This window comes from Amia ocellicauda, chromosome 3 (assembly GCF_036373705.1).
Source record: "Amia ocellicauda isolate fAmiCal2 chromosome 3, fAmiCal2.hap1, whole genome shotgun sequence".
NCBI lineage: Eukaryota > Metazoa > Chordata > Actinopteri > Amiiformes > Amiidae > Amia > Amia ocellicauda.
Window position 1 is genome coordinate 11,945,056 of NC_089852.1, and position 16,136 is coordinate 11,961,191.

At 37.3% G+C, this 16,136-nt stretch overlaps 1 protein-coding gene across 2 annotated transcripts in view; it reads left to right on the forward strand.

Annotated features, from left to right (window-relative positions):
• The window catches only part of fgd5b (FYVE, RhoGEF and PH domain containing 5b), a 68,285-nt gene that overhangs the window by 10,737 nt on the left and 41,412 nt on the right, over nucleotides 1-16,136 (forward strand). For both annotated transcript variants that reach the window (XM_066698164.1, XM_066698165.1), the window contains exon 3: nucleotides 15,813-15,942. In XM_066698164.1, coding sequence (XP_066554261.1) covers nucleotides 15,813-15,942 — 130 coding nt within the window. The remainder of the gene's footprint in view (nucleotides 1-15,812; nucleotides 15,943-16,136) is intronic.

Below are 16,136 nucleotides of genomic sequence, written 5' to 3' on the forward strand. Positions count from 1 at the left end.
TTTCCTGTAAGAATCAGCGTGTGTTAGTTTGCGTCTGCGTGAATTCAAGTGCCCCTTTAACTCTTAATTTTTTCATTTTTTTTCTTTCATACTCACAAAAGATGTTTCTTTGTTTCTGGACTGCAGCATGTGAATTATGTTGACACTTTTCCTGTAAGAGTGCTAAGTGGGCTCGGTGTGGTGATTGCAGCAGTTCTGCCATGCTGTTTTTTTAATGATCTGGATAAAATGGATAGAACAGATCTAAACAATAGCGATTGTTTTTGTAGGAGATAACTGACGTGGAGCCCCTGACTGTACGGTGGTGGAAGATGAAGTGTTCTGGTGCGAGAACCTTGCTCTTTTCTCGTTCATAGGGGTGTGCCTGTGTATTTCCTCCTCTTGGTGAGAAGAATGTAATTGTCTCGTGCTGTGGAGCAGGAAGAGTAAGGACCACACCGCAAAAGCGCTGCTGTGTTCATTTTGAGAATCAAAAATTGGACACCACTGAGCTTTAACTGAGAAAAAATATCCATGGGATAGTAGAAGTGTTGGACCCTTTCTCCTCAACATTATTTGGATGTCTCAGGGTAGTGTTTTTGTAAAAATGAGTAATTTACTGAAACACTGAATGCATTCCCTGAGTTTCCCACAGTAGAAGTGAGTGACAAACAATACTGTGGTATTCAGTCTTCAGCAGACTGGTTTACCAAGGTCTGTGCCTTAGTTTAAGTGCAAATATACTCTTAAAGCAAATAAGTATTTTGTGTTATTAGCTTACTAACATAAACATGGTCCATTTAAAAAAAACAAAGGGGGTACCTACCTTGAAAATTAAGATTTTTATTTATCTTTTCTCATTAACTTAAAATGAATTTAAAAAAAAACATGAAGCTTGATGCATTCATATATTAATATATAAATGAAATTAAAGTTTTCCTGTAGGTACCTTTCACCCTGTTGCATCCTAACTGTAAAAATTAGCAGGTCTCCAAGCAAATGCATTTTGCTTACTTCTCAGATTGGTCTTGAAGTCAGATGTAACGGTATGCTCTTCCATATAAAAATGTAAGAATTTCAGACTTACAATTTCTGGTCTTTAATCAAAGAGAGTCCACTGGTGTGAACAAGCATTATTAGGCCCTGGAGGGCTCAGCATTTATAACAACATAAAATGTGAAGCATCTCTTTACCGCCAACTAATTACCCACAATTATCTGCTGCTAATTTATGACAAGTTATAATTAGGTTATTATGTAATCAGTGCCATGTGGTCTGATAGTTTACACATCATAAAAACACTCTAAACCTGTCTTTATTTAAACATCAGGGGGTTCAGGGTAAGGTTATTTGAATTGCTTATAGTTACTTATAAAGTAATAATAATAATAGTTTCAATCCCAAGCTCATTCCATTTCTATCCAGGCAACATCAGACAACTTCATGTTATTCTACCTACAGAAGCAGAATAAATACATTTTGGGAGATTCACTAGAGACTCTAAAGAAACGAGTATCAGATGTCAGTCACTTCACTCATTGAGAATTCTTGTAGGTGCGTTTAGGATACAAATTGAATTTGTAGCATTACTCTTGTTTTAGCCTTTGAACTTCCAAATGTACTGAAATGTGAAAGAAATAAGACATAATGAGGGCTGTGCAGCAAAAGGATCATGTAGAAAGAGGCTTTTTTTTTGTTATTTTAATGAAGGTGTCCAAATTAAAGTAATGCCACAGCCATTCGAGTTGCCAGAGCAAACTTGCAAAATTTCTCCTCCAGCACATTTACATTGAGGGCCCTTTGACTTGATTCCTATGCAGGGCTTTGTTACAAGCGATCCCACTGTCTATTGACTACAGCAGCCATGACTTCATACAGGCTATTAATAGAGCGATTCAAACTCAATGACTACTCTGCTGTCCCAGACAGCATTTCAGGTCACATCTAGCCATTTTGGCGACTTTTGGAGCAGCTGGAAATAATGAGTTTGCATTCAGAGGAGACCTTAGAGATTGTGCTTCCTTTACATTACTGAGCAGCAGAATCTAAGTAGTGATCAACCATTTAAAAATATATTTGTTATTAAATCCTAATCTATTACATTACTAATAAGCCTTCCTACATTTTATTTTATTTTATCTCCAAAAACAATTGCATTACTGACTGGCATCTTATAACAGTGATCTCGCATGAGTTTCATTTTTAAAGACTGACACCTTGCAGAGATAAACTGGTTTGAATTTTCTAAGGAATGTGAAGACCAAAAGACTGGAATCTTTATGAGAAAAGTTTTTTCTTTTTTTGTTCTGGAAGGAACTCCATTGACCACCATTCCTGATTATATCCTGATTCCTCCTGATCAGTTTGAGTATCTATACTGTAGTTTGACACTTGGAGAAGTCACATTCTGAAGGTAGAATCAGCTGGTTTGCAGTCAGGTCTGTGTGTGTTCAGGAGAGACAGGCCAATGGCAGAAGCTGAAATACAACAGCATCAGGTTTCCAATGATGAACTGTATTTTTTTTTCCTGTATGTTTACTCAGTGCATTATATAGCAAAAGCAGGAGCTATACCATAAATCAGATTATTGAAATTTAAGAAGCTGTGGTCAATTCAAAGAGGAATTACATCTTATTTTCTTTAGCTCAGCTCTATTTGAAATGTCAGTCTAGGGAACTGATCCTCCTTCAGATTTATTTTGCCTAAAGATAGTCTGCTTCTTGGTAACCGCTTTAATCAATGAGTCCTCTCCCCACACTGAGCATTTCAGCACCGGGTGCCTTTTCATATGCGCGAGGCAAAGTAGTCAGTTTGACTCCAGGAGGGTGCACACTGAAAGTGTATTAATTGGGATAAAGATTATTCTTCTCCTTAGGGGGTTCTGTTATGGTAATGTTGGAAAATAAAATAATTTAATCGCAGACATTCTTGTTGACTTTATATAACACTGGATTTAAATGTATGTCTCTAAGAGTATAATTGTATTTTTATTGTTTCTTTGAAATATTGTTGGACACATTTTACGTTGTGTAAAGCAGTGTCATTTGTTGGTAAATTTACCTTTTCAGAGGTTCCACATTTACCTACAATATCATTTGACCAGGCAATTTTTCTGCAGTGTGTCTGTATATGGTATTGTATTTGTAAGGGTTTAGTATCTTACTGAATGAGCCGTAAACACTGTAGAAAACTATTTTGTTTGTGTAAAACAAAAAACAAAAGCCAGTGTGAAGAAGAACTGATTTGTTTCTGAGTAACTTAGAGTCACAATTCACTGTTTGGGTGATCTACACATTCATTATATAGGATAGAGGAAAATGCACAAAGAACTGTGTGTTTAACTAAATGAAAGGTTTATTTCAGAAATAATTCTCTGTATGGGGCAGGACTGTTCCAATGCATTATATTATGTGGCCCATTTACAAAAGAGACCATTTCATTAAATAAATACATATATTGATATTGCAGTGTAGAGCTTCATTTGGAAATAATATATTTGTATTGTTTTGTTCAGTAACCAATCACATTAATCCAAGTTAATACAGTAATAATAATAATAATAATAATAATAATAATAATAATAATAATAATAATAATAATAATAATAATCATAATAATAATAATAATTTAAAAAAAAATCAAATCAGTAGTAAAAGTTCCCAAAGTTTACTCATTGTCTGACAATACCAAATCTATATTGAGACCTCCCAGCATCAACCATTATGGTTTATGTAGATTACATAAACTCCAATCATGGAGGCAGAATACAAATTACCACTGCAATCTGAGAACAGACTGTGCCAGTACAAATGAGGTGTGTAGACTTAAATATGGTCTGAGTTATATGCACTCAGACCATTTTTTCTTCTTTAAAATCCTGGAGCTGTGCTTTTCTAAGCCATTTTAACCCCATCCCTTAATTAATGCTACCAATTATGTGACCGTAAGAGCACACTTTATTAGCCATTTAAGCAGTAATGCTGGCAAAACAGAGAGTGCTTTTCAAGTTGAGGCTCTCATCCATTTAGTTTAATTGCTTCATTAGGACATAATTAATTGGTATCGGAGAACAAGGCGGCAGTATATTAGACCTTTTGATTTTAACCTCCCTCCTGAAGAGGCACTAAGTTCACGGCTTTGTAACTTAATTAGCAGCCTAGTTGCTACGCTCGGAGGAAACCATTTCATTGCGAGGCATTTTCCATGACATTGCACTGTCAGTAAAATAAAGCAAGTGTGAAGAGAAACTTAGTGTGAGCACCAACATGTCATCCTCCCGCTTCAGTATCTTCCCAGAGTAAGTTTGTTTTTGAGGTGTCTGGCTGCTTTTTAACTTAATATGCAGGAAAGGCCACACACAAGGGACAATTTATTTCTAAAACACCTCAGGTGGCATTCGCATACCAAGGCATCCCAAGATACTCTGAAGTCATATACAGTTTGTGCACCTTCATAAATAAGATGACATCTTACCCATTGGCATCCACGAGGGCTGAAAGTCTCATATATCTTTATATTAAAGTTACAGATAAAATTTACTCAGTCTGTAGGAATCAAAAAGAAAGAGATATAAAATAACAAGTATTTTCTCCTTCTGTATTTCTTACTTAAATAAGACTGGATAAACTGTTGTTGCTGGCTCCTTTTTGTGCGGGCCTGTTCTCCTGGAACCAATTTCTCTTAAAAGCTGCTTTCCATTAAAAATGTTGTATTAACTTGACACAGTTCTCAAATCCAGTCAGATAATGACTATAATTTGCTGTGTTTTCAATGCATTTTGTAATAATGGGGCCTGTTCTGTTCACAACACTGTTTTTTTGATTATTGTCATGTCTTGATAGGGTTTTCTGCAACATAACACAGGAACGTTTGTTAATGTACAGGGAGATGTAAACTGCGTCTCTGAGGAATAGGCCATTTTCTATTTTAAAATAATGCTCAAGCTCCCTGAATGGTGCACCATCAATTAAAAAATGTCTAATGTTAATGTAAAATCTTCTGAAGAATAGACACAAAGCCATGTCTTGTGTTCACAGTTTTCAGCACAGACACAGCCCTGCTGATTTGTCAGGCTGATATTTTGTAAATTGAACTTTTGTGTTATGTTACATAACAAAAATAGTGTTTCAATTATGTGTGTAATAACAGTTTTATAGTGATTAATCAGCTGAAGATTTTCAAGTGAAAAGTCATTACCAGGAAAGCAAGACCATATTCCCAAATGTTTTGTTTGTTATTCATAACTCTTGTTTTCTAAACGTGTCATGCAGGGAAATCCCAGCATTCCCTTTTGACCTGCAAATATGTACTATATTACACTTTAAATAAAATTAAACTCCCAGTATCCTGTAGTGTCGCATTCGCAAGTCCTTATTCTATCTTATCTTATCAAATTCTTATCTTATGAAATACTCTCTGCAGTATTGACATCTGTTTGACAGACTTTGCAGCTTTGGAATCCACATTCTGAAACAGCATACATGAGCAGATTACTCTTTGACTGTTTTATATCTAAAGATTTCAAAAGAAATGCAAATAAAACAACCTAAGATTATTGTTAGTCCATAGAAGCCATCAATAACACTGATACAGTGTAGATATTAATAAAATGGCATATAGAATTTGAGGGCCCAGGCCCTGTTTTTAATTTAAGATTTAATTTCACTTTTATGGATGTGGAAATTGAATAACAAATATTGCAGGACTGAAAGTGTGCCATGATTAAAACATGGGTTAATTTTTTACATTCTGAATAGGTATTAATGTGCGGTGTTGATAATCTTGTTACAGCTCAGTGGGTGCCCATTTTTGCTTACTACAATTTGAAATCGGGTGTTTTAAAAACATTGAATATAGTAAAATTCAGTTTTTCAACTCTTTCAATATTTTCCTATAAATATACTTAATTTGTTGGTTGGTGTGTAGCCTGTTGAATGTGTCCTGTTTTATTGGCGTTTGTGGTTTCTACTCTGTTCCATTCCAGTTGTTGTGTCTCAGAGATGGTTGAGAGGAAATGACATGGACAACTGTATCAATGTTCTTATCGATAGTCTACAAAGTATGGTGTGACACCAATTGGCGTCCCCCTCGACTTCCTGTTTCCTGTTTTCTAAGCAGTAACAACAACCAAGAACCACAAAGAACACGTCATAGGATATGAAGGGCAACAACAGGAAGGAGATGGAGATGGTGTAAACTATGTCTTCGAGTTAATCAATAACATTAGAGGCCTGTCTGTATATTGGCCTGCAGCAACCACCAGCTTAGATTTGCAAGAGAATAAACACAAGCTTAATTTCTACCCAGAGACTTAACAGGCTTATGCTGAATATGCAGATGCTTTTGCTATCAAATCAACATGAATGACTCTCTTTTAATATATATATATATATATATATATATATTATATATATATATATATATATATACACTCACCTAAAGGATTATTAGGAACACCATACTAATACTGCGTTTGACCCCCTTTCGCCTTAATTCTACGTGGAATTGATTCAACAAGGTGCTGAAAGCATTCTTTAGAAATGTTGGCCCATATTGATAGGATAGCATCTTGCAGTTGATGGAGATTTGTGGGATGCACAACCAGGGCACGAAGCTCCCGTTCCATCACATCCCAAAGATGCTCTATTGGGTTGAGATCTGGTGACTGTGGGGGCCAGTTTAGTACAGTGAACTCATTGTCATGTTCAAGAAACCAATTTGAAATGATTCGACCTTTGTGACATGGTGCATTATCCTGCTGGAAGTAGCCATCAGAGGATGGGTACATGGTGGTCATAAAGGGATGGACATGGTCAGAAACAATGCTCAGGTAGGCCGTGGCATTTAAACGATGCCCAATTGGCACTAAGGGGCCTAAAGTGTGCCAAGAAAACATCCCCCACACCATTACACCACCACCACCAGCCTGCACTGTGGTAACAAGGCATGATGGATCCATGTTCTCATTCTGTTTACGCCAAATTCTGACTCTACCATCTGAATGTCTCAACAGAAATCGAGACTCATCAGACCAGGCAACATTTTTCCAGTCTTCAACTGTCCAATTTTGGTGAGCTTGTGCAAATTGTAGCCTCTTTTTCCTATTTGTAGTGGAGATGAGTGGTACCCGGTGGGGTCTTCTGCTGTTGTAGCCCATCCGCCTCAAGGTTGTACGTGTTGTGGCTTCACAAATGCTTTGCTGAATACCTCGGTTGTAATGAGTGGTTATTTCAGTCAAAGTTGCTCTTCTATCAGCTTGAATCAGTCGGCCCATTCTCCTCTGACCTCTAGCATCAACAAGGCATTTTCGCCCACAGGACTGCCGCATACTGGATGTTTTTCCCTTTTCACACCATTCTTTGTAAACCCTAGAAATGGTTGTGCGTGAAAATCCAAGTAACTGAGCAGATTGTGAAATACTCAGACCGGCCCGTCTGGCACCAACAACCATGCCACGCTCAAAATTGCTTAAATCACCTTTCTTTCCCATTCAGACATTCAGTTTGGAGTTCAGGAGATTGTCTTGACCAGGACCACACCCCTAAATGCATTGAAGCAACTGCCATGTGATTGGTTGGTTAGATAATTGCATTAATGAGAAATTGAACAGGTGTTCCTAATAATCCTTTAGGTGAGTATATATATATACCACAAATAATATATATATATATATATATATATATATATATATATATATATATATATATAACTGTTCAATATTAAGCTACATTACGTCCAATATATGAAGATGGAATTTTCTCCTATCACACTGAGTAAAGCAATGTAGCACTGTAACTTGAACTTATTACATCTTACATTTCTTTGCATGGATTCATAGAGCACATTTAATTTTTTTACTTATACAGCTGGCTACACAGTTAAGTTATTAACAAATAGTTGTGTTTAAAACATTTGTTTAAAACATTCACTGAATGGTTTCAATATTTCCAACCAGCAAAATAAGAGGTGGGGGGCCTGATTGCTCATCGTCCTCTCTACTGCCGGGACTAAGGGAAACCCACCCAGTGCACGTCTCTGCGTCTGCTCGGAATGGTGTTCAGTCACTGGAGCCACTGCTGTGTGTCAGCAGGTCTGCACTGTAAGTTTTGGCTTGAGTGGGCCTGGGTGTGGGGCGTCTGAATGTCAGCCGCTCTGAGGTCATTGCCAGGTCATCTCTTGGGAGGAAGCGCTCTGCCTATGTTCTTCCACCTTGCTGTTTACAGGAAATGCGAGACAAGGGCCTCCTGCACTGGGCTGTGGCGCTACAGGGTGTGAAGTTCTCAGACTCCTGGGGAAAATAACAGGCTGAGGTGTGGTGCTGGGCCCCTCTGGCCCTGCCCTGAAATATCCGATTGAAGGCTGTTGTTTGTTGCCCCTTTCTGAAGCTGGCTGGTTGAGAAGCATGTGTCCTAACCAGTGTGATCTGGCAGACACTCTTCTAAAGACTTTAAGTAAATAATCTGTTGCTTTTATATGATTTTTAGATGTGTTTTTAATTTTGGTCCATTTTGATTGAGATCCTTGAATAACTGATAATATTTTTTTCTTACTCTTTTCTGCTAAGTTTTGAATCAAAGGAGACATGAATTAGATGTGAGTGTTAAATCGTTTTTACAAGAGATAACTGTCAACTGTTGGTGTCAGTAAGTAACTTGAAAAAGGTATATATTAATATCAGTCAACACAAATTCCTGGTAACGTGGACAATTGTCCTAGGATTCTCTTATAAAATAGATTAAATAAAATAAATAAATAAAGAATACATTTAAAAAATCACTGACTTCTCCACTTAAAAAGGGATTATTATACTGCTTGGATAATACAAAAATACTATGCTAGTTGACAAAAGACGTTTATTGATTCTTTGTTTTGTTGTGCACAAACAACCCCCCTTCTCTGTTCACCCGAGGACCCTGGGAGATGCGCTGTTGTTGTGAGAGTGCTAGTAACCGGGGGAACTCAGGCCACAGCGACCTAGACCCCGAGCTAGATACAGGCCTTTGATTGGGTGGGGAGCTGAGTGCAACATCCTGCAGCAGGATGGAGTGGAGTGGGTGGGGAGCAACCTTATCTCCCAGACCAAGAAAGCACCTTGATTAGCTGATTACAAAGCAGCATTGACAAACAAGGAGGCCCAGAACCCTGTGTTTTGCTTTCACCCCTAATCTGGACAAAACAGTTATGTTCCATTAGGCAACTGCATATAACATTCCCCTAATGTTTACTCTGAGATACAGCAAAATCACTCTAAAGTTAAGGGATCTTCTAGTGCATTGTGTGCAATAACTGACAAAAAGAATCATGACAAAACAGTGTAGCCATACAAAAGTAGAATAATGATACACAACAAAAGTGCATATAAAGAATGATTTCTAGACACATCCTCCAGTCACGCATTTATAAGTGATGTTTAATTTCTGAACAACGGTCCATTAGTGTAAAGGGCTGCAGTATTCACCACTTTTTTGTTGCTCCGGTTTTAATCATAATTCCTATAAATAAAAAACAAACAAATAGACAAACAAACAGCTTGCTTTGGTTCTTGTCTTGCTATTTAACCATTCCTGAAATATTAAAATAAAATAAAATATTAAAATGCAAAACTTAAAAATGCATTTTGCCCAGAAGGGCAATATTATGTGACAAACATAATTTCAATTGTTCATGGTTTGCTTCATTAAATTATAGAATTTAAATCTCCAAGCCTTTGGAAATGTGTACAAGCAAGTAATAAAAAATGCTATATCTTTACTAATTCCTACAGCACAGCTAAAGGCTGTAATAAAAATATAATGACTACAGTAGCCACTGGCCTAGACTTAGAAATTGTCTAATTGACTCCCAGGAAAAATAATCTTTAAGTGTCTTAATTTTGTTCTGATAGCCAGTTTTGCTAATGGCATGGGATTTATAACCTGATAGCTCAATGCGAAGGCTTCTCCTCTGGTTTTCATAAGGCACAGGAGCCATGGAAACGAGTGTAATCTTTTTTGTTATAGCAGATCTCAGCAGACACAAAAATTAAGTTTTATTTTTCCTGTGATGTCATGCTGGGAAATTATTCTATATTAGTTTCCTTTAGAGCTCTTTTAGTAGGGGGGCTGATTGTGTAAACAGAAGTAGCATTTCCCATTTTGAAGCTTGGCATCAGATGAGCTGTTAATGGCCAACCTTCTGTTTTAAAGCATGTTGGACCATTTACAGTGTGGCGGAAGCACTCATTTAAAATGACATAGAGAGATCTTTAAAAAGTCTATGGTTCATGCTCAGTAGAAACTGTTCCTGATCAAGGTTACGTCACGAGTGCTGTCATTGTGTTTTTACTCTCTGTGATGTTTTGAAAAAGATAACAGGATGACAGACTTGGAAGTGCTTCTATGTTTCAGAATTTTGAGGAAAATTAAGTCAGATTTATTCAGTTTATGTTCTTGAGATATCATCTAATTCCCATGAACTGCTGTTAATAGTCAGTAAAATCTAGAAATGTTAAATGTTTATTCAATATATAGTAGTTGTTGTACAGTCTCTTACTGTCTCCACCTTACTTCTTCTGGGTGACAGGATATTCTGTGAAAGTGATTCATCATGTCCTTTTCTGTAGTATTGAAGCAAACAAAATTACTAAAGATCAAGATGATTCAAGTTGATTCAAGTAAATAACATATTAGGGCTTGATGTTCTTGGTTTTTCTTTTGGATCGCATGATGTACCTGCAACCTTAGTTAGAGGTGATTTGCCTTTCTTAATTAAGTTCAGACAAAGCTGTGTATGATTCAATTCAGCTGCTTCTGTTGAGCTTTTTTAGTATAATTTTAGTTTAATGACATTAATAACTCATTCGCCAGTCTTCTTTCAACTGCCATTTCACTCTCATTCTTTGTCTGATTGAGCCTGATGGCTTCCCATGGGTGCATTTTCTCATTGTGCATAATTCTCCACCACAAATCAAAGCATTTTCTTCTCACGAGGATGCAAAAACATCTTAAGGACAACGGAATAAGATTTAAGGACAAGTAATGTTAAGGAATATAAACACTGGAAAGTTCAAGCCCTAAATATAATCAATCTAGGGTGGCAGACAATGGGAAATAATTTTGAATGTCTTTCTTTGGAAGATTAATTTCTGTGAATTTTTCAGCCCATTACTTGAATGGTATTTCATCATGCACTTCTCCCGGCATGTAGCTCTCAAAGTCTGTTAATCTTAATGCTGAACTAATCTGACTCTGTAACAGTTCAAATCCTCTAACTGTTTTGAATGCACAGCCTTGTGTGTTTGGTAAACCAATTACTAGCTTTCCAGATATGCTGGACATTTCTAATCTCAATTCTGGGTTTTATGATTTTTAAATTGGCCAGATGAACAGACCTTAGCACTGGCAGTTTAACCTACCAGGCAGTTTACAGTAGGATGATTAGCAGGTTGACTGATTCAAATTTAGTTGTGTATCTTAGTGTGAATTAATATAGTTTACTGGGAACCAATGCAAAATATAGTGCTTGTGTTTGATGTAATCCCTGGTGTTCTTTGTGAAGAGTTCAGATCAGCCAAAGAACAATCTTATACCGGTAAACTTTGTATGTTAGGATAGTTGTTCAATAGAACTCCACTTATCTTTGCGTGTTATAAAGAAAACCTGAATATTTTCAGTAGATATGCTGTATAGTGCTTTACTGGATTTTGCCTTTATTTTAAATCCATACTGCTGATTATTTTGTATTCAAGCTTGTTTACCAGAAGGTTGTGTTTTGTTAAACATCCTGTGCTGTGTGACAATACAATAAAATTAGACTTTGAAACATACACTACCTCCACCTCCCTGAAAAGTATTAAAACAGAAAGATAAAACTCATTACATGTAGCCTGTTTTCTAAAGAAATGCCCGTCTTCAAGTATACCTGTAAATTGGTATATTGAAAGAACATCCAGTAAACCAACGCAGATAAAGTCAAATCTGAGGGAAAGGTGGATTCTCCGGCTGTGATTTCCCTTCCACCATGGACCATTTTCAGGCTGACTTTAACTCATGCTGCACCTGCAAGCTTTTTCTGATGCTGAACCCTTTTTAACCTCCAAAAGCACACAAAGCAGTAGGACAGAAAGACGGTGTGTAATTATTCTTGGGTAGCCATATCTGTTCTCCACATTAACATGCTCAATGAGATTTCACACTGACGCACATCAGGGTGTTAAAGGCCTCCGGCTAGAGAAAGACATAATGTAATCAGGGAGCACTCCAGTTTAGGGGGGCTAGAGAGGAAACTGCAAATGTCTCACTATTATATTAGATTTTGGGGGGCTAAGGCCTTTTTAACAAGATTTCAGCTTTACTGTAAACCTTCTGGCAATTTAAAGGAGAATCAGGACATTTTTCAGTCAGGGGTGGCTGTAATTGAACAGACAGAACTGCAGACTGAAGCCATAATACAAAATAATGCTGGGGCACGCTTTAGGATTTATTGTATTTTTTCCCGCAATTTTTTGAATGAATTTGTAATCCATTTGGAAACAGAGAGCACGATTACAAAGGCAGTTTTTCAGGAGAAGAAAAATGATGTCCCCCTGAAATGAGTGAACTGCATCATATGTTGTCACCAATAAAAACAAATGAATGATGGGCCTCCATAAGCATTTGTGAAAGCTTAGAATTACCTTTTCATGCAAACATGTTTTAAAAATAAGACTTCCCCTCGAATGTTGCAAAGTGTTGTGTTAATTTTTCATGGAAGCGGTTTTGTTTCATTTATTAACTATGTTCGATCTCAAAAGGACGATGTGTGCCTGTAGACTTATCCACCAATGGAAATATCAGATTTAGTTGGTCTAGTTCAAGAAGTGCAGAGTTCAACTGTAAATGACATCCCAAAACTCTTTTTTTTTTCTTTCTTATTTCCCCTGACCATCTCCATTTATAATACCCTAAATGATTAATAAAAAAAGGCTTACTTTTCAAGACATTCTTCAATGCAGTAGTGATATAATAGTATCCATTAGCAATACTAAAAGTTATATTGCAATGTATGTAAATATATAGGTTTCTATATTGAAACATTAAACTCCAACAGCCATTGGTTTTCCAAGTATTTTTATATATAATCCTCAAAAAGCCTGAGCCTATATTACACATTTATCATCTCAGTACATGACTAGCTGCAAATTCAAAAATGAAAAATTACTCAGAGTTTGATTAATAGTTAGACTCATTGGGAAAGTGTTAACAGTGTGCCATGTAATTTATAGATGCTGTTTAAAATGTACCTGTAATGAGATGCTAGAATGGCACAGATAACACTAATAACAGTGTCCTTCTTATTGAATTTCTCAGAGGTGTCTGATTTACATTCTCCAACTCTCACATTAAATGAATGAATGCAACTTTTTGATTTTTTTTAGTAGTTGCCAGTAGATTAAAGATAAAGGACTAGCTCCATCCAAAAACGTATTTGTTTGGCTGTCCTGATGTGCAAAGAGTAACCATATAGAGGTTCAGGTCTGGATTAAATCAAAACGCTGACCCACCTGCTATTAGCAAACTTTAGGGCTGTTCCTGATAGCGGGTATATTTATGAGTAGAAGAATTAATCACCAGCCGCTGTGTACCGGTTTGTACATTGTAGTTTCTATTAGCAGGTGGGACACAGGTTGAATTTAATCCTGGCCCTAATGTCTTTCTAGTTTTGCAGTTACAGTGAGCATCTTGTACACAGCCTAAGTGTGTCATCCACCTCTGAAATTAAACTTGAGGTATCTGAAGCAAAGAGTCAGTCTCTGCCTCCAAGTTCCAGTTTTTCAGCTGTATCTTTTCCACCTTTAACTGATATGCAGGCTTTTGTGAAAAAATCATAACTCAATACCCACCCCTTACCTGTCAGAGTAAGAGGTCAAGCAAATGCAGCTGTGCAACAGAACTGCCCCGCGGCAATTTCAGTTCAGGATTTTTCAATGTCCGTCACTTTGATATCTTGGGACATGAGTTTTCTAACCCCTGACTTTATTGTGCTCGGCCCAGCCGTAAGGACTCTGACCAGAGAATGAACCACCACATCTCTGGGGTAGGAGTGCAGTGGTTAAAGCATTTTATATTGCTTTAGAAAGCATATCAGGAGAATCGGAGGAAGTTCCAAGAGATACGTCTATGTCTGGAGTTGATATCCTTCTTCCATAACCTCTAATGTCTGCAGTGATATTAGGCCACATAAATCAAACTCTCTCTTATGAAATATTGAATTTACTCTCGTTTTCACCATGTTGTGCTTTGCTGTCTTAATCATAAAGCACAATGTAAAGGGATGAGACACTAGGGCATTTTTGCAAACAGGCAGAAGTTCCAAATACAGGGAAGAGGGGTTTGTTTCAACCTACGAATAAATCACCAAGCACAAGAGCCCAAATTAAAGTTTGTGAAATATGAAACACCAAACTGCAATGATTCATTTCAGATATATTTAAACAGCTGCACATGAAAAAGCCTTGTTGCTATCCTTTTATGTGTTAGTTTGGCTACATGAAAGATTACCAAACACTCATCCCTACTAAATATACTAAACCCTTTTGTACTGCATGTAGGAGCTACAAGATTGAAAAGCTCACAATGCTGCTCCCATACCTCTTGGCTAAAGAAGTGTGCTAAAGTAATTAAGATGTCAGTTGTGTCAAATTGAACTACTCTTGTTGCGCTGGGCTACTGCTCCTTTTGTGGTTGTGTGTCTGTGGATTCAGTCAATTAGAAGCAAGCGGGTCCCTTAGGGCTTCCTTTCACTGCTCCCAACCAGGCTGCTGTGTGACTACAAAGCAGGCGCTTCTGCCCACGCTGATAATGTCTCCACAATCTGGTCTCAGTCATCTGTGTTACTGCTGCAGGAGGATAAGGACAGACCAGGCTGGGGGTTTCGGAAACACTAATCTTACCTGGACATTTCAAAGGTTTTGTAATTTAACTCTTAGACCCAACACTGCAACTGCAAGGTTGAAGTGAACTTCTTCCATGTATGGTTACGTAAGGGCCCTTTATGAATGAGCCACAGAGAGTGAAAAGGTATCGATGGTCCAGGTCTTTGACTCCAAGGTCGTTAGATGAAGGGATGTGGGGTAATGAGGGGATATGGGGCCTTGTCCATATCTTTGGTGCTTGTATTAATGACATGAGGTTCTGTTTATTTATTTTCTGGGCCAGATAAAGGTCAGAATCTACTGCCTATATTCCTGATCCTTGATACCATAGTTGGTTGTTTTCATTACTGTAGTTTCCTTGTGAGTAGTTGAGAATTCATGTGGTCTTTTTTTCTGAGAATTACATTTTGACTTTCTTCCTTAAAATACTTGGAATGTGAAATTACCTCATACTATATCTTCTCTGGACAGTTCCTGTAAAAAGGAATTGGTATAGGTGTAAAAATGTGACATTAATTCTGGTTAAAGTGATTTGTGGACTTAATAATAATAACAAATGTATGTATCTTTGATTCGTTTCTGATATAAGCCATTACTCAGCTTTTATTTAAATAAATGCTTAGAGGATGAAGATTACAGCCACCTGCTATGAATATGTAAAAGAGAAGCCCATTTTAAGTGTAAAACCAGATAACCTGGTTATTACGGCATGGCCTAACCGTGTCTGTTTTGACATTTGAAACATGCTGGATGACATGCTGTTTTAAGACATAGGACAATAAATCATGTTGACTTTGTTGGAAGTGTATCATTCTGTATTGACTACTGATACAGTTAAATCACTGCAGTGTCACTACCTACTACCAATACCTGACATTGTTGTTGTTGTCTTTCTCTTACTTAGTTGTTGTTCTCTTTTTTTCTGGGTCGTCCTGGGTTGCAGTGCCTATACAGAGCCTTATAAAGTGTGTGCTGTCTCCGTGGCACCAGTGAGTGATGGGTCTCCAGAGGATGACCAGGGAAAGAGCTCAGGAGAGGAGGACAGTCTGGTAGATCACAGCCAGGACAGACAGGTAAGTCCCTCTGTTGGAACAGAGACATTTTACATTTAGCCATGTGTGTAGGTAATGCTCAATTTCCAATCCCGTACTGATATCAGGGTCAGTATCTTAGTTACACTCTCAGTTGTAGTTATTCCACAACAACTCTGTCTTTCCAGTTCCTTGACAGAGACAATGCTGAGATGCAGTGGCATTGCTCACAGAAC